Raw genomic sequence first — 25,441 nt, forward strand, 5'->3', positions numbered from 1 at the left:
TCCAAGGAAGTTCTCCTGACTTGTTTTAATATGATATGGTTATCTGGCACGTACCCTGACTCGTGGAGGGAGGCGATTTTGATCCCCCTCCTCAAACCGGGGTAGGACCGAACGCATCCCGGTAGTTATCGAAGTATTGCTTTGACGAGCTGTGTCGGGAAGACGTTCGAACGCATGGTCAACCGTCGCCTGGTTTGGCTGCTCGAAACCAGGCAGCTCCTTAGCCCCTCGCAGTGTGGCTTTCGGAGATGTCGTTCAACTATAGACAACTTGACCCTGCTTGAGGCGGCCATCCAGCAGGCCTTCCTACGTAACCAGCATTGTCTCGGTGTCTTCTTTGACATTCATAAGGCGTATGAGTGGGGTTTTCGTGGCCGTCTCCCCATCTTCATTCGGTCCTTTCTTTCCCACCGCCTCTTTCGGTATAGGGTTGGTAATGTGCTATCTGATTTGTATGTGCAGGAGAATGGTGTTCCTCAGGGAAGCGTTTTAAGTGTCACCCTCTTTGCCGTCGCCATTAACAGTATCACGTCCACTATCCGGAGTCCTGCCCAATGCTCCTTGTTTGTGGACGATTTTGCTGTTTTCTGTTCTTCCTCCAGTCTTGTCACTGCTAGTCGGCAGTTGCAGCTTACGATACAGCGATTAGAGGCATGGACTGCGAAGACGGGTTTTACCTTTTCTGCAGACAAATGTGTGTGTGTTCATTTTAATCGTTCTCGACGTCTTTTTACCTCCCCTGAATTGCGTCTGAGGGACACCATTCTTCCTTTTAGCGACACTGTGCGGTTCCTTTTGATTCCAAGTTGTCGTGGTTGCCTCACCTTAAAGACCTCAAGGTGCGGGCCCTGAAGGCACTGAATATTTTGAAATGCCTGAGCCATCGGTCCTGGGGAGCAGATCGGGCGCGTCTGCTGCAGTTTTATAGGGCTTTCGTCCGATCGCGTCTTGACTATGGTTGCACCGTGTATGGGTCAGCAAGGCCTTCGTATCTGAAGATTCTTGACGCAGTACACCATGAGGGTATCAGGCTGGCCACTGGTGCCTTCCGTACCAGTCCCATCCCCAGCCTGTGTGCTGAGGCAGGGGAACCGCCGCTCGCCATCCGGCGGAAACTCCTCATGGTGCGACGGGTGTGTCAATTCCTTGCCTGTCCTACCTCCCCTGCGTACCCTACCGTTGCCCGACCGCCTATGGAACGTCTCTTTTCCGGTCGTCCCAGGGCAACGAGACCATTTGGGATTCGTGCCAAGCATTTGCTTGAGTCCCTTGGTGTCGAGCGTGTGGCCCCCCAACGACAAGGTTTTACTCGTCTGCCTCCCTGGTTGCTCCAGAGGCCCAGCGTCTTTTAGACTTGTCGGAGTACCGGAGGAGCTGCACTCCTGCGTTTGTTTTTACCTCCTTATTTTATGATATTTTAAACCAGCATCCCGACCATGTACCAGTATTTACGGATGGCTCCAAACAGGGGGACTCTGTTGGTTGTACTGTTGTTTTCCCTGATCGAGTCGTCAAGTTACGGCTTCCTGCGGCGTTTACCATCTTTGATGCCGAATTGTTTGCGATCTTGCGGGCATTTGAGCAGATGAGATGTGTTCCCAGTCTTAAGTTCCTCATCTGTTCTGACTCCCTGAGTGCCCTTCAGACCATGCAACACTTGTACCCAGCGGATACGGTCGTCCAGAACATCCATGATGCCCTACTCCACCTGCAACGGCAGGGGAAGGAGGTTTCCTTCTGCTGGGTGCCGGGGCACGTGGGTATTAGGGGAAACGAACTGGCGGATGTGGCTGCCAAAGATGCGTGTTCTCTCCCTCACGTTGTTGCATATGCCGTCCCCCTCCATGCTGTTACCTCCCTCCTGCGTTTTCGCGTTCTGCGTCAGTGGGAAGAGGAGTGGCTGGCAGACGGTGAAAATAAACTGCGTATGGTCAAGGCCACCACGCGGCCATGGCGTACGTCCTACCAGTCATGCAGGCGGGATGAGATTCTCCTCACTCGCCTCCGCATCGGGCACAGTCCCTTAACGCATGGTTTTTTACTCCGGCGGGAGGACCCCCCAATCTGCAGTGCTTGTGGCGTCCAGATTACTGTCCGCCACATTTTACTTGACTGTCTTTTATTCTCTGACCAGAGGGCGGTGGTTTCTTTGCCACCGGATTTGCCCTCTGTTTTACAAGATGACGCAACGACTGTAGTTAAGGTCTTACGGTTTTGTGTCCTGTCCAATTTGTTGCCTCGGATTTTAGGGAGAGGGTTTTAATGTGCTGCTGGGTGACTGGCTCACCCATGTTTTAGGTAAGAGGTCAGCCAGTCACGATTACCTCCTTGTTTCCCTTCGGTTTCTGTTCTCTTTTCCTTGTTTCCCTTCCTTTTTAGTGTGTTCCTACTCCTCTTGTTTTGCCTCTGTATGTGAGGATTTGAAACTGCGTCAGGTCTGTGTCTTTTAGCCATTCTCCTTGTTCGCTGTCCGTCTTAGTCCCTTCACTGCATGTGTTCCTGTTTTTATGCGTTTGGGCGCTGATGACCCCGTTGTTTAGCGCCCGTAAACCTCAAACACACACACACACACACACCAACATGAAGAAATGCAATTATGCTGAAGAAGCCGAAGTATGTGATTATGGAGAAATGAAGAATTCCAAACACCCTTTGGTCTGTAGCAACGTGCTGAAAAATATTCTGTAGAAGATTTATGTCTGCAAATGACAAGGCCGTTCACACAGCCAAACGCTTTAATTAAGCTATAGCTGAAATGTTAGTTGTGTTTTGAGCTATCCATCTGTGTTTCAGACTAAGGGTGAGAAAAGGATGATATGGTCTGGTAATTAGCGAACGACTTTAATCTTCCAATGATATCACTCTCTTCACAAAAATGCTCATTTTTGCTTATGGAATTTAGTGGCAAAATAGCCAGCGTTTCTTGATTCCCTTATATTTTTTCTAGGGTATCTACTTTTGATACTTCGCATATTATCTGATTATTTATGGCCATGTCTTTCCTAGAATGCCTTTTTACAGCTCGAAGACACCTAATTTTAGTGAACTGCTCCATCGCTGCTTCTCTTACGTTTAGACACATGTCACAACCAAAATAATGACACAGTTGTGTGCTTGGCTGCTTAGCGTAGCGTTTTAGCCAACCTGTATTTTCTCAGTTATAAATCTGGTCACGTTCGTTCGACGACATGGTTCTTTTAGAGCTGTTAGTTTATCATGTCCTTCGTAACTATTTAGGCTTGGGAATAGCGTAGGAATACTTAGTTTAGAGTTCACCATCATGTTTTAGGCACAGATTTGGGGGATACGTGCGTATATGGAAAATAAAATTGCGATATTTGACATAAACATTACACTTTCTGTGTTGCTGACGTATTTTCTTGGAATAAACATTGTAACACTTAACAAGCATCATATGTATGGTAAGTATTTAGTTTTAGATGTATATATGGAAACTGAAGGGACGAATGAAAATTTGTACTAAGTCCCGGATTCAAACCCTGCTCACAAGGCACTGCGCCACGCTGAGACACGGACTTTCCACAACTGCACAGGACTACCCTAACACGCCGCCCCGTCAATTCAAATTCCCACTCATGCCTCAGACCACTTGGTATTCCCCATAAACTCGTATCTCTGATATTCAGTCTCTGTTGATCCACCATGGATACAGTACAACGGCCAATCAAACACTTACCAAAGAAAAATCACCAAACAGCCGTATGTTTTCAGAAGTTATTTTATTTAGACGAACATTTTCAGCGTCTCATTAATGCCATCTTTAGGCCCTGTGCACTCCATGTATAAACAATCACATACATCGGTGTATGCGTAACTGGAGCCATCAGTATCTGGATTCCATGAATCTGATCGTGGAGTGCGTGAATAGGAGACTTGATAACAACTCCCTGGAATACAGATGTTGATGGTTGCAGTTATAATTGCATCTGTGTATCTGATTGTCTATACATGGAGTGCATGGAACATTTCGTATTCGTTCGATGCTGAGTTGCTATTCTAATACAGTTGGAGAGCCTCTGCAATGCTGTTGGAGTTTAGAGAATTGCCGAATGGGCTGAGGTGTGAATCCCGGGCATGGTAAAAATTTTCATTCGTCATTTCAGTCTGCATATATACATCATAGATGTTTGAGACTAAAAGGTCTCTGGAACCATATAGTTACATTTAATTTAATTTGAGGCTCTGCGTGGTGTTCAGATGAGACAATGAAGGTTACGACCTGTCGGTGAGACAAGCGACAGGAGCATAAACCAGCAGTTGATTTTATTCCTCGTTTTTGAAATTTTCGGGAATAATATGTAAAGTAAAACTCATCTTCGAAAACTATATCCTATATCCTACTAATTCATTTATTACGCTGCATAAGCAAGTGTTTGTTGAACATGTTTGCCGGCCGTGGTGGCCGTGCGGTTCTAGGCGCTGCAGTCCGGAACCGCGGAACTGCTATGGTCGCAGGTTCGAATATTGCCTCGGGCATGGCGGTGTGTGATGTCCTTAGGTTAGTTAGGTTTAAGCAGTTCTAAGTTCTAGGGGACTGATACCTAAGATGTTAAGTCCCATAGTGCTCAGAGCCATTTGAACCATTTGTTGAACATGTTTATGGAGAGTATGTTTTATTCTCGTTATCATATTCCTTAAGAGTTTTACCTGCCTGTTTAGCATGCCACGTGTGTTTAGACGTACTTAAGAGTTTTCAATGACATTTTTTTACCCCAATTTGATGTAGACGTGGTACTTTTTTGCGTTTCTGATGCATTTTTGCTAACTTCGAAAGAACATTGTGATATTTGACAAACATCATGGACAATAAACAATTAATCTGAGGCTCCGTTGTGCCTTACACCATGGTGCTTCAATCGAACTTTGACATTTTACCCTTGCAGCCATCTGTTGACAAAGACAAGCAACAGGAGCATAAAAGCAGCAGTTGATGCAATTTCGCGTTTTTGAAATTTTGCGGACTAGTACTTAAAGTAAATCTCATGTTTGGCAGCTACGTTTTTCTAATTCGTTACTTGCATTAGACAGTCAGATGCTGATTTTTAATTATTTATGATGAGTATATTATACACTCATAATATTTCATAGCGAATTATATACAAGGTGTTCAGAAACAGTCTGACAAGCTTCGAAGAGTGTCGGTTGATCTCATAGCGCGGATGACAGCGCACGAGACTGTTCAGCGTTTGGCTCGGTTTCGATCCCTGCTACCAACCCGTGTTTGTATCGCTATCTTGTTCTGTTTTATGAAAACAACGAAGAACACGTTTGGCGATACTGTCCTTGGCAAGGCGCTTGAAGTTCCTCATGCAACTGCTTCGTTGGCTACCTTCAATCTTAATAACCTGAGAAACGGCCCAACGTATCGAATTTTTTTCTTAAGAATTATTTCTCAGCACAACCTAATCTGCAACACCCTTACAAGCGTTGATATACACCATTGGGGACATGTTGAAAATGTGTGCCCCCACCAGGACTCGACCCCGGAATCTCCTGTGTACATAGCAGACTCTATCCATCTGAGCCACCGAGGGCACAGAGGGTAGTGCGCCTGCAGGGACTTATCACTTGCACGCTCCCTGTGAGAGTGTGATGGGCAAAGATCTAGAGAAGCTGCTCGCTCATCAATGGTATCTGTTCTTTCGGGAACAGTTACTACCTTCATATACCCTTACAAGCTTTTCAGACAATTTCTGACTACATTTTCTAGCTTTCAATGAAATTTATGGATGTGACTGGTGAGCCAGGCCATAAGCGAATTTTTTAAGTCAATAACGAAAACAGAATTGAGAACATTTTCATCATTTTCGCAGATGAGTAACTTCTCTAAGTGAATGATGATTCAGCAAGAAGAGTCAGAACTACTCAGAAGTATTCGAAGTGAGACAAGAAATTCCAGAAAATTCCTTGCCCACCACTTGCTGAATCAGCAGGAAGATTCGGAATTAATCGGAAGTATTCTGAGCAAGATGAGTTCTGGAGATTCCCTGTGATATCACCAAAAATTTAATGACCTAGGCCACTAACTTGAACAAAATGAGCAAGAAACCAGGCCAAGGTTATCGCCCAAGGTCACAGATGTAAATCCCCGTGGGAATACTCTCTGCACATCGTGCAGCGTGAGCCACTTCTACTTGTCACGATTGCTGCCACTTCTACTTGCCACAAGTGACGGTGAAGTAACGTACGTTTGCCTTGGTGGCGGCTCCAACGACGTACGGGACGACGATGCCCGACATGTTGCCGAAGGTGTTGACGAAGCCGACGATGGTGCCGGCGAAGTTGGGCGCTATGGCCTGCATGTTCATGTAGAAGCCGGAGCAGTGCGCGGCCATGCAGAAGCCGCCGAACGCCAGCATCGCCACGATGGAGGCCGAGTCGCAGCCCACCAGCGCCACCACCAGAATCGCCGTGCCGGGACCCAGGATACCTGCACACAACAGGGAGCTGTAGTCGGCTCTGCGCTTCTAACGGCCGCAGTACAAAACGTGCACGGTGCAGATAGAGTTGTAATAAATAAAAATAAACTGGCTGTAGGAGTGCTTACTAAAATGTACACTGTAAATGGTCCCTTTGTAATCACTTTATTCATCAGTTAATACTGTTAAAATTTTCCATCTTTATATTATTGAAATTAGCTTGGCCATATATTTTCACATCCAGTTTCCAATTTTTGAAAATTCCTCAAACCAAAAAGGTAAAGAGGTACGTGCCCATTCTGAACATAGCCATCACACTGTGAAGACTATCATAATAAAAATCTGCAATTTGTGATTTTGAAAGTGACGTCTTCTGCAAAAGACAAAGTTTTTTTTTCTTTCCCTTCCCCAGACTAGTGTCGGTGCCTATGTGTCATCTTCATTAGATCACTGGCATGACAGTGTGTCATCTTCAAAACAGTAGGAGGAATAAGTTTCTTTTTTCAAAAAGTGTTTTTTCAAAATATTTTTCTGAGAGTAATAGTGGTGCATGGGCTGTCATAATGCACATACTTCGCTTGTTTTGTGAGTTGTAGTTATATACACTGTTTTCACACGTTTTTCATTTCCCTCTCACCTGTCGTCACAACTTTTCATACACAATTCTAGACTTACGAAAAACTTATCTGACCACACTCATAGAGTGTCTTTTTTTATCGCTTGATTGTCCATTTGGTTTTTGTTCGGTGTAGTGTTAATTTTGAATGTTTGATTCAAGCTTTTATAGCGCTTAAGCTAAAGGAAGGAGCACTTATTTCCTGTGTGTGTGTGTGTGTGTAATCGCTGGATGCAGGAGGGAACGACGGACCGACGGGTCCGATAGCTTTCACCTCGTTGCGTCACTATACGTGATATTGAGCGCATGGCAGTAATGGATCGCTTTGCCACATCGGGAACTGTATCACAACGAATTCGGTCTCTTAAGCAACAAGCAATGTCCGCGCGTACCATTCGACGTTGTTTGCAGCACAGTGGACTCTTCGCAAGGCGTCCATTGCTACGTTTACCACTACGTCAACGCCGCAGGCGTTTGCGCCGGAAATGGTACGATGAGGGCTAGGCTCTGAGCACTATAGGACTTAACATCTTAGGTCATCAGTCCCCTATAACTTAGGACTACTTAAACCTAACTAACCTAAGGACATCACACACATCCATGCCCGAGGCAGGATTCGAACCTGCGACCGTAGCAGTCCCGCGGTTCCGGACTGTAGCGCCTAGAACCGCACGGCCACCGCGGCCGGCACTGGTACGATGAATGGACATGGCCAACCGAATGGAACGACATTATTTTTACCGAGGAATCCTGATTCTGCGTGCCACACCACGATGGTTGGACTAGAGTCTAGATACACCGTGGTGAGCGGCTGTGGAACTGTTGCTTTATGCATAGCCACAGTGGTCCTGTACCTGATATTATGGTTTGGGGTTGTATTGGATTCCACTCTCACAATCCCTAGTATATATTGCCAGTAACTAACCAGCCAGTATTATACCTCTGAAGTGTTGGAGCCCATTGCCCTCCAACACTTCAGAGGAGCCTGCTGACGGCCACATTGCAATAGTAAAATGAGCGATCACTCGTGGCTCGCAGTATTCAAAAATTCTTCCTCGCCCATTGGAATGCATTGCTGCCTTGGCCTTCCTGCTCTAAACGTCTAGCCAATGATTGTGGAATGACTGGTCTGGGGTACATCACCCGCTGCTACACCAGACTAACTTTGGCAATTTGTGGAAACAGCATGGACTACTATATCGCAAAAACACATCCAGAGCCCATTTGAGTCAGTGCCGAGGCGTGTAGCAGCGGCTATAGCCGACAATGGTGCCAGCACTCATTACTCATTTCATCATCTTCCTCACTTAGAATGGGTCTGTATTTTCAGTCATGTGATCTTTGTATAGAGGGTTATCCCCCGAATAAATTTGGCTGTGATATCTTCGGTCCTTTTTGGTATTGCATATAGGATGGCCAGCAGTGTATTTACCAATAATTGCTAACCTGTAGCAGATAAATTAAGTGCATATAAAGAAGAAACTGTCAATAATGTGAAGATAATGGGCTGGAAACTAAAAGCAGACAATCTGAATTTGATTGCCTATGGTTATGTACATATTGTAGACAGATGAAAGAATAGCGTTTGAACCTCATCCTTCCATTCCATGTTATTCACTTATTGCTTCTCTTCTTTGCCTCTTGGATCTATTTTAATATACAGGGTGTAACGGGTATAAGTTGAGATAATTTTATTTGGTACCTTAATACGTACACACATCAATGTGTTAGTAGGGTTTTTTTTTTTTTTTTTTTTTTTTTTTTGCGTCGAACAGTCTTCCCAGAACACATCACAAACTTGACGACTTGGTTTTTCCACCATTGTGATAACTGCACAACTAAATAGACTACATCTGTCGGTATAGACTAACTGTTTTGCATCCACGTGTACACTTCAACACCTGACCTGCTGCCAAGTGGAAAATAAGCATTAATGGTTCAAATGGCTCTGAGAACTGTGGGCCTTAACATCTGAGGTCATCAGTCCCCTAGAACTTATTATTGTTGTTGTGGTGTTCAGTCCTGAGACTGGTTTGATGCAGCTCTCCATGCTACTCTATCCTGTGCAAGCTTCTTCATCTCCCAGTACTTACTGCAACCTACATCCTTCTGAATCTGCTTAGTGTATTCATCTCTTGGTCTCCCTCAGCGATTTTTACTCAATACCTCCTCATTAGTTATGCGATCTACTCATCTAATCTTCAGCATTCTTCTGTAGCACCACATTTCGAAAGCTTCTATTCTCTTCTTGTCCAAACTATTTATCGTCCATGTTTCCCTTCCATACATGCATACGCTCCATATGAATACTTTCAGAAACGAACACTTAAATCGATACTCGATGTTAACAAATTTCTCTACTTCAGAAACGCTTTCCTTGCCATTGCCAGTCTACATTTTATATCATCTCTACTTCGACCACATCAGTTATTTTGCTCCCTAAATAGCAAAACTCCTTTACTACTTTCAGTGTCTCATTTCCTAATCTAATTCCCTCAGCATCACCTGACTTAATTCGACTACATTCCATTATCCTCGTTTTGTTATTGTTGATGTTCATCTTATATCCTCATTTCAAGGCACTGTCCATTCCGTTCAACTGCTCTTCCAAGTCCTTTGCTGTCTCTGACAGAATTACAATGTCATCGACGAACCTCAAAGTTTTTACTTCTTCTCCATGAATTTTAATACCTACTCCGAATTTTTCTTATGTTTCCTGCACTGCTTGCTCAATATACGGATTCAATAACATTGGACAGATGCTACAACCCTGTCTCACTCCCTTCCCAACCACTGCTTCCCTTTCATGTCCCTCGACTCTTATAACTGCCATCTGGTTTCTGTACAAATTGTAAATAGCCTTTCGCTCCCTGTATTTTATCCCTGCCACCTTCAGAATTTGAAAGAGAGTATTCCAGTTAACATTGTCAAAAGCTTTCTCTAAGTCTACAAATGCTAGAAACGTAGGTTTGCCTTTTCTTAATCTTTCTTCTAATATAAGTCGTAAGGTTAGTATTGCCTCACGTGTTCCAACATTTCTACAGAATCCAAACTGATCTTCCCCGAGGTCGGCTTCTACCAGTTTTTCCATTCGTCTGTAAAGAATTGGCATTAGTATTTTGCAGCTGTGACTTATTAAATTGATAGTTCGGTAATTTTCACATCTGTCAACACCTGCATTCTTTGGGATTGGAATTATTATATTCTTCTTGAAGTCTGAGGGTATTTCGCCTGTCTCATACATCTTGCTCACCAGATGGTAAAGTTTTGTCAGGACTGGCTCTCCCAAGGCCGTAGTAGTTCTAATGGGATGTTGTCTACTCCCGGGGCCTTGTTTCGACTTAGGTCTGTCAGTGCTCTGTCAAACTCTTCACGCAGTATCATATCTCCCATTTCATCTTCATCTACCTCCTCTTCCATTTCCATAATATTGTCCTCATATACATCGACCCTGTATAGACCCCCTATATACTCCTTCCACCTTTCTGCTTTCCCTTCTTTGCTTAGAACTGGGTTTCCATCTGAGCTCTTGATATTCATACTAGTGTTTCTCTTTTCTCCAAATGTCTCTTTAATTTTCCTGTAGGCAGCATCTATCTTACCCCTAGTGCGATAAGCCTCTACAGCCTTACATTTGTCCTCAAGCCATCCCTGCTTAGCCATTTTGCACTTCCTGTCGATCTTATTTTTGAGACGTTTGTATTCCTTTTTGCCTGCTTCATTTACTGCGTTTTTATATTTTCTCCTTTCATCAATTAAATTCAATATTTCTTCTGTTACCGAAGGATTTCTACTAGCCCTCGACCTTTTATCTACTTGATCCCTCAAAGCTACCCATTCTTCTTCTACTGTATTTCTTTCCCCCATTCGTGACAACTGTTCCCTTATGCTCTCCCTGAAACTCTGTACAACCTCTGGTTTAGTCAGTTTATCCAGGTCCTATCTCCTTAAATTCCCACCTTTTTGCAGTTGCTTCAGTTATAATCTACAGTTCAAAACCAATAGATAACCTTAGAACTTAGTACTTCTCAAACCTAACTAACCTAAGGACCTCACACACATCCATGCCGAAGGCAGGATTCGAACCTGCGACCGTAGCGGTCGCGCGGTTCCAGACTGGAGAGCCTAGAACCGCTCGGCCACTCCGGCCGGCCTAAGCATTAATGTCTTGCTGTTGCCACACATACTTGGAGATACTAATCAGTCTAAAAATAATTGAGCTATAATAGCTGTAATTATTAACCTGCAGATGACGTAAATACTGACGTAACGTTGTTCAGCGAACAGTCTTCAATTACCAATAGTAATACCTGCAATTACACTGGTTCCACTCTGTATTATCGACAGTGGATCATTAGAGACTAAGCGAAGAACGTGTTAAATATGGATGTACGAAAGAAGCCGTAGTATTTACGGAATCATCTTAGCGTCCATTTGCAGTGACGAAGGGAAGAAATAGTGCAGCAACGTAAGACTGAGGAGGCAGAGACTGGAATGGTAGGCGTCACAGTGTTCCATATCGCCGATACCATGTTCACTACAAAAATTCTTCTCATCTTCCATACAACGAAGCTAATGTTTCACTTATCGTGATCTTACCACATAAACGATAATAATTGCAAACGCTATGTGTAATGCATTTAAATTAATAGTACAACCGAGCAGCATTGTTCCTACATCTCCACAGTAAATTTTATGTTTTCATGTAAGGAATTCAGATCTTGAAGGAACTCTCCGAGACTGTCCAAACCAGGAAACCAAACCATAAAAGTGTCATCAACCTCTTGCCAAAATACTGCTGGTTTTAAAATAGCTGAGGCGGGCGCTCCCTGCTCAGAATCTTCCATAAAAGATTGGCCACCAGGTGACATCGTCAGATCGTTCAAATACTCGTTAAGTACAAAGTATGTCGAGGAGAGTGTGTGCTCGAACAAAGCTGTAATATTTACATATGTGCGTCTGGTGGACTCAACTGCATCTCATCGGCAATAGGTTTGTGGCTGACATTTCAGCTTTGCTCGAGCACACTGAGCCATGGCGGCTGTTTCGCAATGTATCAATATCACCATTCCTATGCTCTTTGACTAACATGTTGCTGTTGGAGCACAGCGCCCTCTGGTGTGGCGACTCCGGGAGTGGTGGTCGGTTTTGTGGGCAGTAGGAGCTGAGGAACGAAGCTGTAACGAGCTTTGCGTGGGGGGCCTCTTCGCCTTCGTGTTAGCTGCTGGCGGGCGATCAGTGTTAGGGTCATGTTACCCCATGTAAGTTTGTTGAGTACCAACGTGGCTTGTGATGTGGTTTATCAGAAGGCCACCGACCAGTCAGAGCAGTGTTCTCTGTTCCTTTGCTCTGTCTTCCTTCTGTTTGTTGGGTACGGACGCCCGCTTCTCCATGGTACTCGAAGGGCAATGAGACTCCAAGATCTGGCTGACATGTTAGACTGATTCATTGGCTGATATCCTTTTATAATTTACGAGCATTTTGTGTTAACCTTATGCATACATGGTACTTCTGAACCTTTAGCCTGTGTAAAGAGCCGTTTTCCAGAAGAAAGCTTATTCGGAAGATTGGCTGTGTGGACTAGGGTATGCGTTACCTGCTCTTGTCTGCCTCTCATTAATTCTTCTGATTTTAAAGTAAATGATTGTTCACTTAGTTCTCAATAGGTTCAAACGGTTCAAATGGCTCTGAGCACTATGGGACTTAGCATCTGTGGTCATCACTTCCCTACAACTTAGAACTACTTAAACCTAACTAACCTAAGGACATCACACACATCCATGCCCGAGGCAGGATTCGAACCTGCGACCGTAGCAGTCACGCGGTTCCGGACTGTGCGCCTAGAACCGCTAGACCACCGCGGTCGGCTCTCAATAGAGACGCAGTTAAGTATTACTTGTTACCACGGATATGTAATTGTTTATGCCGTAATGTGTGTCGGTTTTGCTGTTTTACTGGCCTAGTTATAGTCTGCTTTTGTTGTTCTTATTTCCTTGAGGCTAATGGTAACCAAGTATGCTGTCTAAGAAATGCTTCTGTGATATTTAAGTGGCTCAGGTAAATTTTAGTTTGCTCCAGGCCGCATTTGTTCTCTCCGAGTCACTGTGGACTGATGCGTGCACGGACGCTTTGAACGTCATGCGAATGTCCTTGTGGCTACTTTAATTGGTTACCCACAAAAAATTAATATTTATCGTTTGTTTCTTAATTCTTCTAATTGTCATGGTTTTTGGTGAGCTCAGATTAATTAATTCTACCCCAAAAGTTATTTATTTGATGTACGGCTGTGTGTTTCAGTTCTAATTAAAATTATTTGTGTTGCGGGGAACTGTCTTAATCTTCTGTACTCCATTGCTGGTACGTGTTACCCAGCATCGGGCCTCACACAAAGCCCGTCGGCTTGCTTAGCCCGGTGTTTAAGTCACTTGAAGTGCATATACTCGGCAGCTCTTGCCGCTGTCTGTCCTTCGTGCTGTTTGCTCCAACCGCAGCCGCACTAGTTAATGTTCCTGTTCAAGTTAAATTTATACTTTGAAGAATTCTGAATTTGTGCCCGTTAGCTTGTGGCCTTCACCTTACGCAAATTTAACTGTGCATTGTGTCTCAACATACACTTTAATCTGTTGAAACTCAATTATTCTTCTGTTATTGGAAAATGTGTTAAATCTTCTATTGATGTGTGTTTCTGGGCTGAAAATTATCTTGCCCGGATGTTAAATTGTTTTTCATTGTTTTAATTATGGTTTTAGGTTTTTTTATCAGTCAAGTTTAAATCATGTTTTATTCTCACCATTCGGTAATTAACGCGTTTTTGATGTGTTCTGGTATTATTGTTTAGATTTACGTCTGCCTTTGTCACGACTTTACCGTTATTTCATTGGAAATTTGTGGTAAGTTCTATGGACCTCCGACGGGGGAGGGGGGAGGGGGGGAGCCGCGCGAACCGTGGCAAGGTGCCCAAGACCGCACGGCTACCCCGCGTGGCCCTTATTGCATTCTGTGTATTACCAGGACGTGTCTTGCCTTAAGGAATATTAAGTCAGCTTGGGTTAAAGTTAACGTTAAATTTTCTGCAAATTATTTAAATTCGCATTGAATTTTAAATGACTCTCATTATTTGGCTTTTAATTAATTAAAAAGGGTTTAATTGGCTGCTGTGTGATTTGTGTTACACCACTGAATGAAGTGAGTAAAATCCCCATTAGTACAATCCCTCCTGATCTTCCTACCTAGCTAATTAAGAGTCCGTTATTATCACGTTTCACACACTATCTCAACGCCAACCGGACACACCGCACATGTGCCGGCGGGGTCTTACACACGTGAGCTCATTGCCTTTCCTGTCAGTATTCAGGTGGGGACGGCCAGAAGACTCTGCGCTGAAATATCGTGGCAGCGATTTGCAGACACCCAGAAGTGGTGCAGAAATTTTATGGAACAATTTGTCAATTGTCTACTTCTCACGCGTTGGACGCTGTGTCTGCTAAGGAGGAGCTCCAGAGAGTTGTTACACGGCTGAAATGCGGGAACAACAACATTCGCAAATAACTGATACCGCCCCTACCAGCGCTCTACACCCATTTATTGACTGTTGGGCCGAGGGTACTGTGCCGCAGGGTATACGAGCGTGCCCAGCACATGTACCGTGAGTTTCAACGTGAGTTTCGAGCTTAGCGATCCACTATTCATAAGAACTTCATTCTCTGACAATTCCTTTGTTCAGTACTTTCATCAATCTAAATAACGCATTTGAGACAGTAGGCAGGGAGGGACTGTACACTTAATTAGCGGGGTGTTCTCCAGAACTCCTGAAGATGATCAGGACTTTTCACGAAGATATAAAGTCTGTTGTGGTATTTTCTGGAAGCACCTCAGATCCTTTTGTTATGCGTAGGACTTGAGTCTGGTTGGAAGAAAGTGAGGCCCTACCGAACAGTCACCAACAATGCCGGCCCAAATATTGATAAAAAAAATCTTTGTTTATTACTTGTTTCAACAGTTGCGTGAGGATTGACGTCTACCAGCACTTGCACGTGAGTACATGCATACGCCGATTGTGAAAATTTACAATCTGATCTCGGTGAAACTTGTTGCAGAAAATGAGTTGTAACATGGAAACAAAGCGTTTCGAGCCAATGTTCAAACATAATTTATTCGTCTACGTGTGAAGAACGTGACCTGCAATTTGTGCCGTACATTTTTGTTGCACCCTACATATGACATATCGCAGTCAACACACTAATTTGTATACGCCTGACCGGCTTACTTTATGGGGGCGTTCATTGTTGTACGTAATGATGCTGAAGCTCGTTACCAGTAATAAAAACAACACGTAAATCCTGGTTTTTAAAAATCTTAGCCAAATCGTAAGAGAAACCCCTCACAAACGGGACGTTTACAAATTTTGGTCTCGAAAACAGCGAGACGATAGGACCTCCGTGCTGAGTTACTGCTGTTCTTTTCTGTACACAGTTTCTCAACGGCTGCAGGACAGTGTGAAATGTTTACAGCGATGTGTTTCAAGTTCCCTAATTCTTTTCCTATGGAGGATTGGCTGAGCGGTAGCCCACTAAACAAGTTTCATGCTGGAAGACCTTCCTCCGTCTCAAGTTCCAAGAGGGCGCAGGACCTGCGAAGTATGGCTCAATCGTCCACAAGTTAAGCAACTAGCTTTCTTAAAAAAATACGGATTTTACTCGCCATAAAACTCTGTAACTGAAGAATTAACAGCATCATCAAAATTGCTTTAACTTATTGTACAGCACTTAAATATGTAGATGTAATATTTATAAACGTCCACAAAACACAACCTCATGTCTCACACGCAACTAAAACGGTAGGAATTACCGGAAATTGTTTATGACGGTCTTCAGTGTGCGTTCATTCACATGATTCCAAAAACAAGTCACTAGACTAAAACACCGGCCAGGAAACATCATGTGTACTCAGGTATACTATCCTCCGGCTGCAACGCTCTTCGCTGCTGTTATTCTAAATGGCCATAACTGCAAATCATCCTTCCATTCTATAATAACAACAATAATAATAGTAATTGTTATTATTATTATTATTGTTTGATTAAGAATCAATGTAGAATGAAGGAAGATATCGAAGCAGTTTAGAGGCGGGCTGCTAGATTTGTTACCAGTAGGTTCGAGCAACACGAAAGTATTATGCAGATGTTTCGGGAACTCAAATGGAAATCACTGGAGGGAAGGCGCCGTTCGTTTCGGGGAGCACTATTGAGAAAATTTATAGAACCGGCATTTGAGACTGGCTGCAGAACGATTCTGTTACCACCAGAGTATCTTCCGCGTAATGACCATGAAGGAGGCAGTTGGTTTTCCCCTCGCTCTGTTTGCGAGAGGACAGGAAATGAAATCATATGTTCTTGGCATTATCAAGTTAGGGGGCGATATAGATTAATGTAGAAACAAAATAGAACTTCAAACAGTAAAGATTGCTACTGTACAGCATTTATTGTGATGACCAGTTTCAGCAAACTACTTTGCCATTATCAGATCTTGTGCACTACGTTTCACTCAGTCTTGAGCAAATGCATATTATACCGTGTCATATCACAGAATGATATTTCATGAACATGAGAACACTAGTATATCAGGAAATCAAGCATAAAGTAACTATTACATAAAACTACGTAAATACTGCACTGATTAGGGTGATTGTTCTCGTTGTTGTTGTTGTTGTGGTCTTCAGTCCTGAGACTGGTTTGATGCAGCTCTCCATGCTACTCTATCCTGTGCAAGCTTCTTCATCTCCCAGTACCTACTGCAACCTACATCCTTCTGAATCTGCTTAGTGTATTGATCTCTTGGTCTCCCTCTACGATTTTTACCCTCCACGCTGCCCTCCAATGCTAAATTTGTGATCCCTTGATGCCTCAAAACATGTCCTACCAACCGATCCCTTCTTCTAGTCAAGTTGTGCCACAAACTTCTCTTCTCCCCAATCCTATTCAATACCTCCTCATTAGTTACGTGATCTACCCACCTTATCTTCAGCATTCTTCTGTAGCACCATATTTCGAAAGCTTCTATTCTCTTCTTGTCCAAACTATTTATCGTCCATGTTTCACTTCCATACATGCATACGCTCCATACGAATACTTTCAGAAACGAACACTTAAATCGATACTCGATGTTAACAAATTTCTCTACTTCAGAAACGCTTTCCTTGCCATTGCCAGTCTACATTTTATATCACCTCTACTTCGACCACATCAGTTATTTTGCTCCCGAAATAGCGAAACTCCTTTACTACTTTCAGTGTCTCATTTCCTAATCTAATTCCCTCAGCATCACCCGATTTAATTCGACTACATTCCATTATCCTCGTTTTGTTATTGTTGATGTTCATCTTGTATCCTCCTTTCAAGGCACTGTCCATTCCGTTCAACTGCTCTTCCAAGTCCTTTGTTGTCTCTGACAGAATTACAATGTCATCGGCGAACCTCAAAGTTTTTACTTCTTCTCCATGAATTTTAATACCTACTCCGAATTTTTCTTTTGTTTCCTTTACTGCTTGCTCAATATACAGATTGAATAACATCGGGGAGAGGCTACAACCCTGTCTCACTCCTTTCCCAACCACTGCTTCCCTTTCATGTCCCTCGACTCTTATAACTGCCATCTGGTTTCTGTACAAATTGTAAATAGCCTTTCGCTCCCTGTATTTTACCCCTGCCACCTTCAGAATTTGAAAGAGAGTATTCCAGTTAACATTGTCAAAAGCTTTCTCTAAGTCTACAAATGCTAGAAACGTAGGTTTGCCTTTTCTTAATCTTTCTTGTAAGATAAGGCGTAATGTTAGTATTGCCTCACGTGTTCTAACATTTCTACAGAATCCAAACTGATCTTCCCCGAGGTCCGCTTCTACCAGTTTTTCCATTCGTCTGTAAAGACTTGGCATTAGTATTTTGCAGCTGTGACTTATTAAATTGATAGTTCGGTAATTTTCACATCTGTCAACACCTGCATTCTTTGGGATTGGAATTATTATATTCTTCTTGAAGCCTGAGGGTATTTCGCCTGTCTCATACATCTTGCTCACCAGATGGTAGAGTTTTGTCAGGACTGGCTCTCCCAAGGCCGTAGTAGTTCTAATGGGATGTTGTCTACTCCCGGGGCCTTGTTTCGACTTAGGTCTGTCAGTGCTCTGTCAAACTCTTCACGCAGTATCATATCTCCCATTTCATCTTCATCTACCTCCTCTTCCATTTCCATAATATTGTCCTCATATACATCGACCCTGTATAGACCCCCTATATACTCCTTCCACCTTTCTGCTTTCCCTTCTTTGCTTAGAACTGGGTTTCCATCTGAGCTCTTGATATTCATACAAGTGGTTCTCTTTTCTCCAAATGTCTCTTTAATTTTCCTGTAGGCAGCATCTATCTTACCCCTAGTGCGATAAGCCTCTACAGCCTTACATTTGTCCTCAAGCCATCCCTGCTTAGCCATTTTGCACTTCCTGTCGATCTTATTTTTGAGACGTTTGTATTCCTTTTTGCCTGCTTCATTTACTGCGTTTTTATATTTTCTCCTTTCATCAATTAAATTCAATATTTCTTCTGTTACCGAAGGATTTATACTAGCCCTCGTCCTTTTATCTACTTGATCCCTCAAAGCTACCCATTCTTCTTCTACTGTATTTCTTTCCCCCATTCGTGACAATTGTTCCCTTATGCTCTCCCTGAAACTCTGTACAACCTCTGGTTTAGTCCGTTTATCCAGGTCCTATCTCCTTAAATTCCCACCTTTTTGCAGTTTCTTCAGTTATAATCTACAGTTCAAAACCAATAGATAACCTTAGAACTTAGTACTTCTCAAACCTAACTAACCTAAGGACCTCACACACATCCATGCCGAAGGCAGGATTCGAACCTGCGACCGTAGCGGTCGCGCGGTTCCAGACAGGAGAGCCTAGAACCGCTCGGCCACACCGGCCGGCCTAAGCATTAATGTCTTGTTGTTGCCACACATACTTGGAGATACTAATCAGTCTAAAAATATATGAGCTATAATAGCTATAATTATTAACCTGCAGATGACGTAAATACTGACGTAACGTTGTTCAGCGAACAGTCTTCAATTACCAATAGTAATACCTGCAATTACACTGGTTCCACTCTGTATTATCGACATTGGATCATTAGAGACTAAGCGAAGAACGTGTTAAATATGGATGTACGAAAGAAGCCGTAGTATTTACGGAATCATCTTAGCGTCCATTTGCAGTGACGAAGGGAAGAAATAGTGCAGCAACGTAAGACTGAGGAGGCAGAGACTGGAATGGTAGGCGTCACAGTGTTCCATATCGCCGATACCGTGTTCACTACAAAAATTCTTCTCATTTTCCATACAACGAAGCTAATGTTTCACTTATCGTGATCTTACCACATACACGATAATAATTGCAAACGCTATGTGTAATGCATTTAAATGAATAGTTCAACCGAGCAGCAATGTTCCTACATCTCCACAGTAAATTTTATATTTCATGTAAGGAATTCAGATGTTGAAGGAACTCTCCGAGACTGTCCAAACCAGGAAACCAAACCATAAAAGTGTCATCAACCTCTTGCCAAAATACTGCTGGTTTTAAAATAGCTGAGGCGGGTGCTCCCTGCTCAGAATCTTCCATAAAAGATTGGCCACCAGGTGACATCGTCAGATCGTTCAAATACTCGTTAAGTACAAAGTATGTCGAGGAGAGTGTGTGCTCGAACAAAGCTGTAATATTTACATATGTGCATCTGGTGGACTCAACTGCATCTCATCGGCAATAGGTTTGTGGCTGACATTTCAGCTTTGCTCGAGCACACTGAGCCATGGCGGCTGTTTCGCAATGTATCAATATCACCATTCCTATGCTCTTTGACTAACATGTTGCTGTTGGAGCACAGCGCCCTCTGGTGTGGCGACTCCGGGAGTGGTGGCCGGTTTTGTGGGCAGTAGGAGCTGAGGAACGAAGCTGTAACGAGCTTTGCGTGGGGGGCCCCTTCGCCTTCGTGTTAGCTGCTGGCGGGCGATCAGTGTTAGGGTCATGTTACCCCATGTAAGTTTGTTGAGTACCAACGTGGCTTGTGATGTGGTTTATCAGAAGGGCAGCGAGCAGTCAGAGCAGTGTTCTCTGTTCCTTTGCTCTGTCTTCCTTCTGTTTGTTGGGTACGGACGCCCGCTTCTCCATGGTACTCGAAGGGCAATGAGACTCCAAGATCTGGTTGACATGTTAGACTGATTCATTGGCTGATATCCTTTTATAATTTACGAGTATTTTGTGTTAACCTTATGTATACATGGTACTTCTGAACCTTTCGCCAGTGTAAAGAGCCGTTTTCCAGAAGAAAGCTTATTCGGAAGATTGGCTGTGTGGACTAGTGTATGCGTTACCTGCTCCTGTCTGCCTCTCATTAATTCTTCTGATTTTAAAGTAAATGATTGGTCACTTAGTTCTCAATAGGTTCAAACGGTTCAAATGGCTCTGAGCAATATGGGACTTAGCATCTGTGGTCATCAGTGCCCTAGAACTTAGAACTACTTAAACCTAACTAACCTAAGGACATCACACACATCCATGCCCGAGGCAGGATTCGAACCTGCGACCGTAGCAGTCACGCGGTTCCGGACTGTGCGCCTAGAACCGCTAGACCACCGCGGTCGGCTCTCAATAGGAGGCGCAGTTTAGTATTACTTGTTACCACGGATATTTAATTGTTTATGCCATAATGTGTGTCGGTTTTGCGGTTTTACTGGCCTAGTTATAGTCTGCTTTTGTTGTTCTGATTTCCTTGATGCTAATGTTAACCAAGTATGCTGTCTAAGAAATGCTTCTGTGATATTTATGTGGCTCAGGTAAATTTTAATTTGCTCCAGGCCGCATTTGTTCTCTCCGAGTCACTGTGGACTGACGCGTGCACGGACGCTTTGAACGTCATGCGAATGTCCTTGTGGGTACTTTAATTGGTTGCCCACTAAAAATTAATATTTATAGTTTGTTTCTTAATTCTTCTAATTGTCATGGTTTTTGGTGAGCTCAGATTAATTAATTCTACCCCAAAAGTTATTTATTTGATGTACGGCTGTGTGTTTCAGTTCTAATTAAAATTATTTGTGTTGCAGGGAACTGTCTTAATCTTCTGTACTCCATTGCTGGTACGTGTTACCCAGAATCGGGCCTCACACAAAGCCCGTCGGCTTGCTTAGCCCGGTGTTTAAGTCACTTGGAGTGCATACACTCGGCAGCTCTTGCCGCTGTCTGTCCTTCGAGCTGTTTTCTCCAACCGCAGCCGCACTAGTTAATGTTCCTGTTCAAGTTAAATTTATACTTTGAAGAATTCTGAATTTGTGCCCGTCAGCTTGTGGCCTTCACCTTACGCAAATTTAACTGTGCATTGTGTCTCAACATACACTTTAATCTGTTGAAACTCAATTATTCTTCTGTTATTGGAAAATGTGTTAAATCTTCTATTGATGTGTGTTTCTGGGCTGAAAATTATCTTGCCCGGATGTTAAATTGTTTTTCATTGTTTTAATTATGGTTTTAGGTTTTTTTTATCAGTCATGTTGAAATCATGTTTTATTCTCACCATTCGGTAATTAACGCGTTTTTGATGTGTGTCTGGTATTATTGTTTAGATTTACGTCTGCCTTTGTCACGACTTTACCGTTATTTCATTGGAAATTTGTGGTAAGTTCTATGGACCTCCGACGGGGGTGGGGGGGGGGGGGAGCCGCGCGAACCGTGGCAAGGTGCCCAAGACCGCACGGCTACCCCGCGTGGCCCTTATTGCATTCTGTGTATTACCAGGACGTGTCTTGCCTTAAGGAATATTAAGTCAGCTTGGGTTAAAGTTAACGTTAAATTTTCTGCAAATTATTTAAATTCGCATTGAATTTTAAATGACTCTCATTATTTGGCTTTTAATTAATTAAAAAGGGTTTAATTGGCTGCTGTGTGATTTGTGTTACACCACTGAATGAAGTGAGTAAAATCCCCATTAGTACAATCCCTCCTGATCTTCCTACCTAGCTAATTAAGAGTCCGTTATTATCACGTTTCACACACTATCTCAACGCCAACCGGACACACCGCGCATGTGCCGGCGGGGTCTTAAACACGTGAGCTCATTGCCTTTCCTGTCAGTATTCAGGTGGGGATGGCCAGAAGACTCTGCGCTGAAATATCGTGGCAGCGATTTGCAGACACCCGGAAGTGGTGCAGAAATTTTATGGAACAATTTGTCGATTGTCTACTTCTCACGCGTTGGACGCTGTGTCTGCTAAGGAGGAGCTCCAGAGAGTTGTTGCACGGCTGAAATGCGGGAACAACAACATCCGCAAATAACTGATACCGCCCCTACCAGCGCTCTACACCCATTTATTGACTGTTGGGCCGAGGGTACTGTGCCGCAGGGTATACGAGCGTGCCCAGCACATGTACCGTGAGTTTCAACGTGAGTTTCGAGCTTAGCGATCCACTATTCATAAGAACTTCATTCTCTGACAATTCCTTTGTTCAGTACTTTCATCAATCTAAATAACGCATTTGAGACAGTAGGCAGGGAGGGACTGTACACTTAATTAGCGGGGTGTTCTCCAGAACTCCTGAAGATGATCAGGACTTTTCACGAAGATATAAAGTCTGTTGTGGTATTTTCTGGAAGCACCTCAGATCCTTTTGTTATGCGTAGGACTTGAGTCTGGTTGGAAGAAAGTGAGGCCCTACCGAACAGTCACCAACAATGCCGGCCCAAATATTGATAAAAAAAATCTTTGTTTATTACTTGTTTCAACAGTTGCGTGAGGATTGACGTCTACCAGCACTTGCACGTGAGTACATGCATACGCCGATTGTGAAAATTTACAATCTGATCTCGGTGAAACTTGTTGCAGAAAATGAGTTGTAACATGGAAACAAAGCGTTTCGAGCCAATGTTCAAACATAATTTATTCGTCTACGTGTGAAGAACGTGACCTGCAATTTGTGCCGTACATTTTTGTTGCACCCTACATATGACATATCGCAGTCAACACACTAATTTGTATACGCCTGACCGGCTTACTTTATGGGGGCGTTCATTGTTGTACGTAATGATGCTGAAGCTCGTTACCAGTAATAAAAACAACACGTAAATCCTGGTTTTTAAAAATCTTAGCCAAATCGTAAGAGAAACCCCTCACAAACGGGACGTTTACAAATTTTGGTCTCGAAAACAGCGAGACGATAGGACCTCCGTGCTGAGTTACTGCTGTTCTTTTCTGTACACAGTTTCTCAACGGCTGCAGGACAGTGTGAAATGTTTACAGCGATGTGTTTCAAGTTCCCTAATTCTTTTCCTATGGAGGATTGGCTGAGCGGTAGCCCACTAAACAAGTTTCATGCTGGAAGACCTTCCTCCGTCTCAAGTTCCAAGAGGGCGCAGGACCTGCGAAGTATGGCTCAATCGTCCACAAGTTAAGCAACTAGCTTTCTTAAAAAAATACGGATTTTACTCGCCATAAAACTCTGTAACTGAAGAATTAACAGCATCATCAAAATTGCTTTAACTTATTGTACAGCACTTAAATATGTAGATGTAATATTTATAAACGTCCACAAAACACAACCTCATGTCTCACACGCAACTAAAACGGTAGGAATTACCGGAAATTGTTTATGACGGTCTTCAGTGTGCGTTCATTCACATGATTCCAAAAACAAGTCACTAGACTAAAACACCGGCCAGGAAACATCATGTGTACTCAGGTATACTATCCTCCGGCTGCAACGCTCTTCGCTGCTGTTATTCTAAATGGCCATAACTGCAAATCATCCTTCCATTCTATAATAACAACAATAATAATAGTAATTGTTATTATTATTATTATTGTTTGATTAAGAATCAATGTAGAATGAAGGAAGATATCGAAGCAGTTTAGAGGCGGGCTGCTAGATTTGTTACCAGTAGGTTCGAGCAACACGAAAGTATTATGCAGATGTTTCGGGAACTCAAATGGAAATCACTGGAGGGAAGGCGCCGTTCGTTTCGGGGAGCACTATTGAGAAAATTTATAGAACCGGCATTTGAGACTGGCTGCAGAACGATTCTGTTACCACCAGAGTATCTTCCGCGTAATGACCATGAAGGAGGCAGTTGGTTTTCCCCTCGCTCTGTTTGCGAGAGGACAGGAAATGAAATCATATGTTCTTGGCATTATCAAGTTAGGGGGCGATATAGATTAATGTAGAAACAAAATAGAACTTCAAACAGTAAAGATTGCTACTGTACAGCATTTATTGTGATGACCAGTTTCAGCAAACTACTTTGCCATTATCAGATCTTGTGCACTACGTTTCACTCAGTCTTGAGCAAATGCATATTATACCGTGTCATATCACAGAATGATATTTCATGAACATGAGAACACTAGTATATCAGGAAATCAAGCATAAAGTAACTATTACATAAAACTACGTAAATACTGCACTGATTAGGGTGATTGTTCTCGTTGTTGTTGTTGTTGTGGTCTTCAGTCCTGAGACTGGTTTGATGCAGCTCTCCATGCTACTCTATCCTGTGCAAGCTTCTTCATCTCCCAGTACCTACTGCAACCTACATCCTTCTGAATCTGCTTAGTGTATTGATCTCTTGGTCTCCCTCTACGATTTTTACCCTCCACGCTGCCCTCCAATGCTAAATTTGTGATCCCTTGATGCCTCAAAACATGTCCTACCAACCGATCCCTTCTTCTAGTCAAGTTGTGCCACAAACTTCTCTTCTCCCCAATCCTATTCAATACCTCCTCATTAGTTACGTGATCTACCCACCTTATCTTCAGCATTCTTCTGTAGCACCACATTTCGAAAGCTTCTATTCTCTTCTTGTCCAAACTGGTTATCGTCCATGTTTCACTTCCATACATGGCTACACTCCATACAAATACTTTCAGAAACGACTTCCTGACACTTAAATCTATACTCGATGTTAACAAATTTCTCTTCTTCAGAAACGATTTCCTTGCCATTGCCAGTCTACATTTTATATCCTCTCTACTTCGACCATCATCAGTTATTTTACTCCCTAAATAGCAAAACTCCTTTACTACTTTCAGTGTCTCATTTCCTAATCTAATCCCCTCAGCATCACCCGATTTAATTCGACTACATTCCATTATCCTCGTTTTGCTTTTGTTGATGTTCATCTTATATCCTCCTTTCAAGACACTGTCCATTCCGTTCAACTGCTCTTCCAAGTCCTTTGCTGTCTCTGACAGAATTACAATGTCATCGGCGAACCTCAAAGTTTTTACTTCTTCTCCATGAATTTTAATACCTACTCCGAATTTTTCTTTTGTTTCCTTTACTGCTTGCTCAATATACAGAT

General features: G+C 43.1%; 1 protein-coding gene across 1 annotated transcript in view; it reads right to left on the reverse strand.

The window, feature by feature from the left end:
• LOC126252749 (sialin-like) overlaps positions 1 to 25,441 on the reverse strand; it is a 101,064-nt gene that overhangs the window by 20,387 nt on the left and 55,236 nt on the right. Inside the window, exon 8 of the mRNA XM_049953655.1 lies at positions 6,210 to 6,451. Within this exon, the coding sequence (XP_049809612.1) occupies positions 6,210 to 6,451 (242 nt within the window). The remainder of the gene's footprint in view (positions 1 to 6,209; positions 6,452 to 25,441) is intronic.

The sequence above is a fragment of the Schistocerca nitens genome, chromosome 4, assembly GCF_023898315.1.
Source record: "Schistocerca nitens isolate TAMUIC-IGC-003100 chromosome 4, iqSchNite1.1, whole genome shotgun sequence".
NCBI classification, from domain to species: domain Eukaryota; kingdom Metazoa; phylum Arthropoda; class Insecta; order Orthoptera; family Acrididae; genus Schistocerca; species Schistocerca nitens.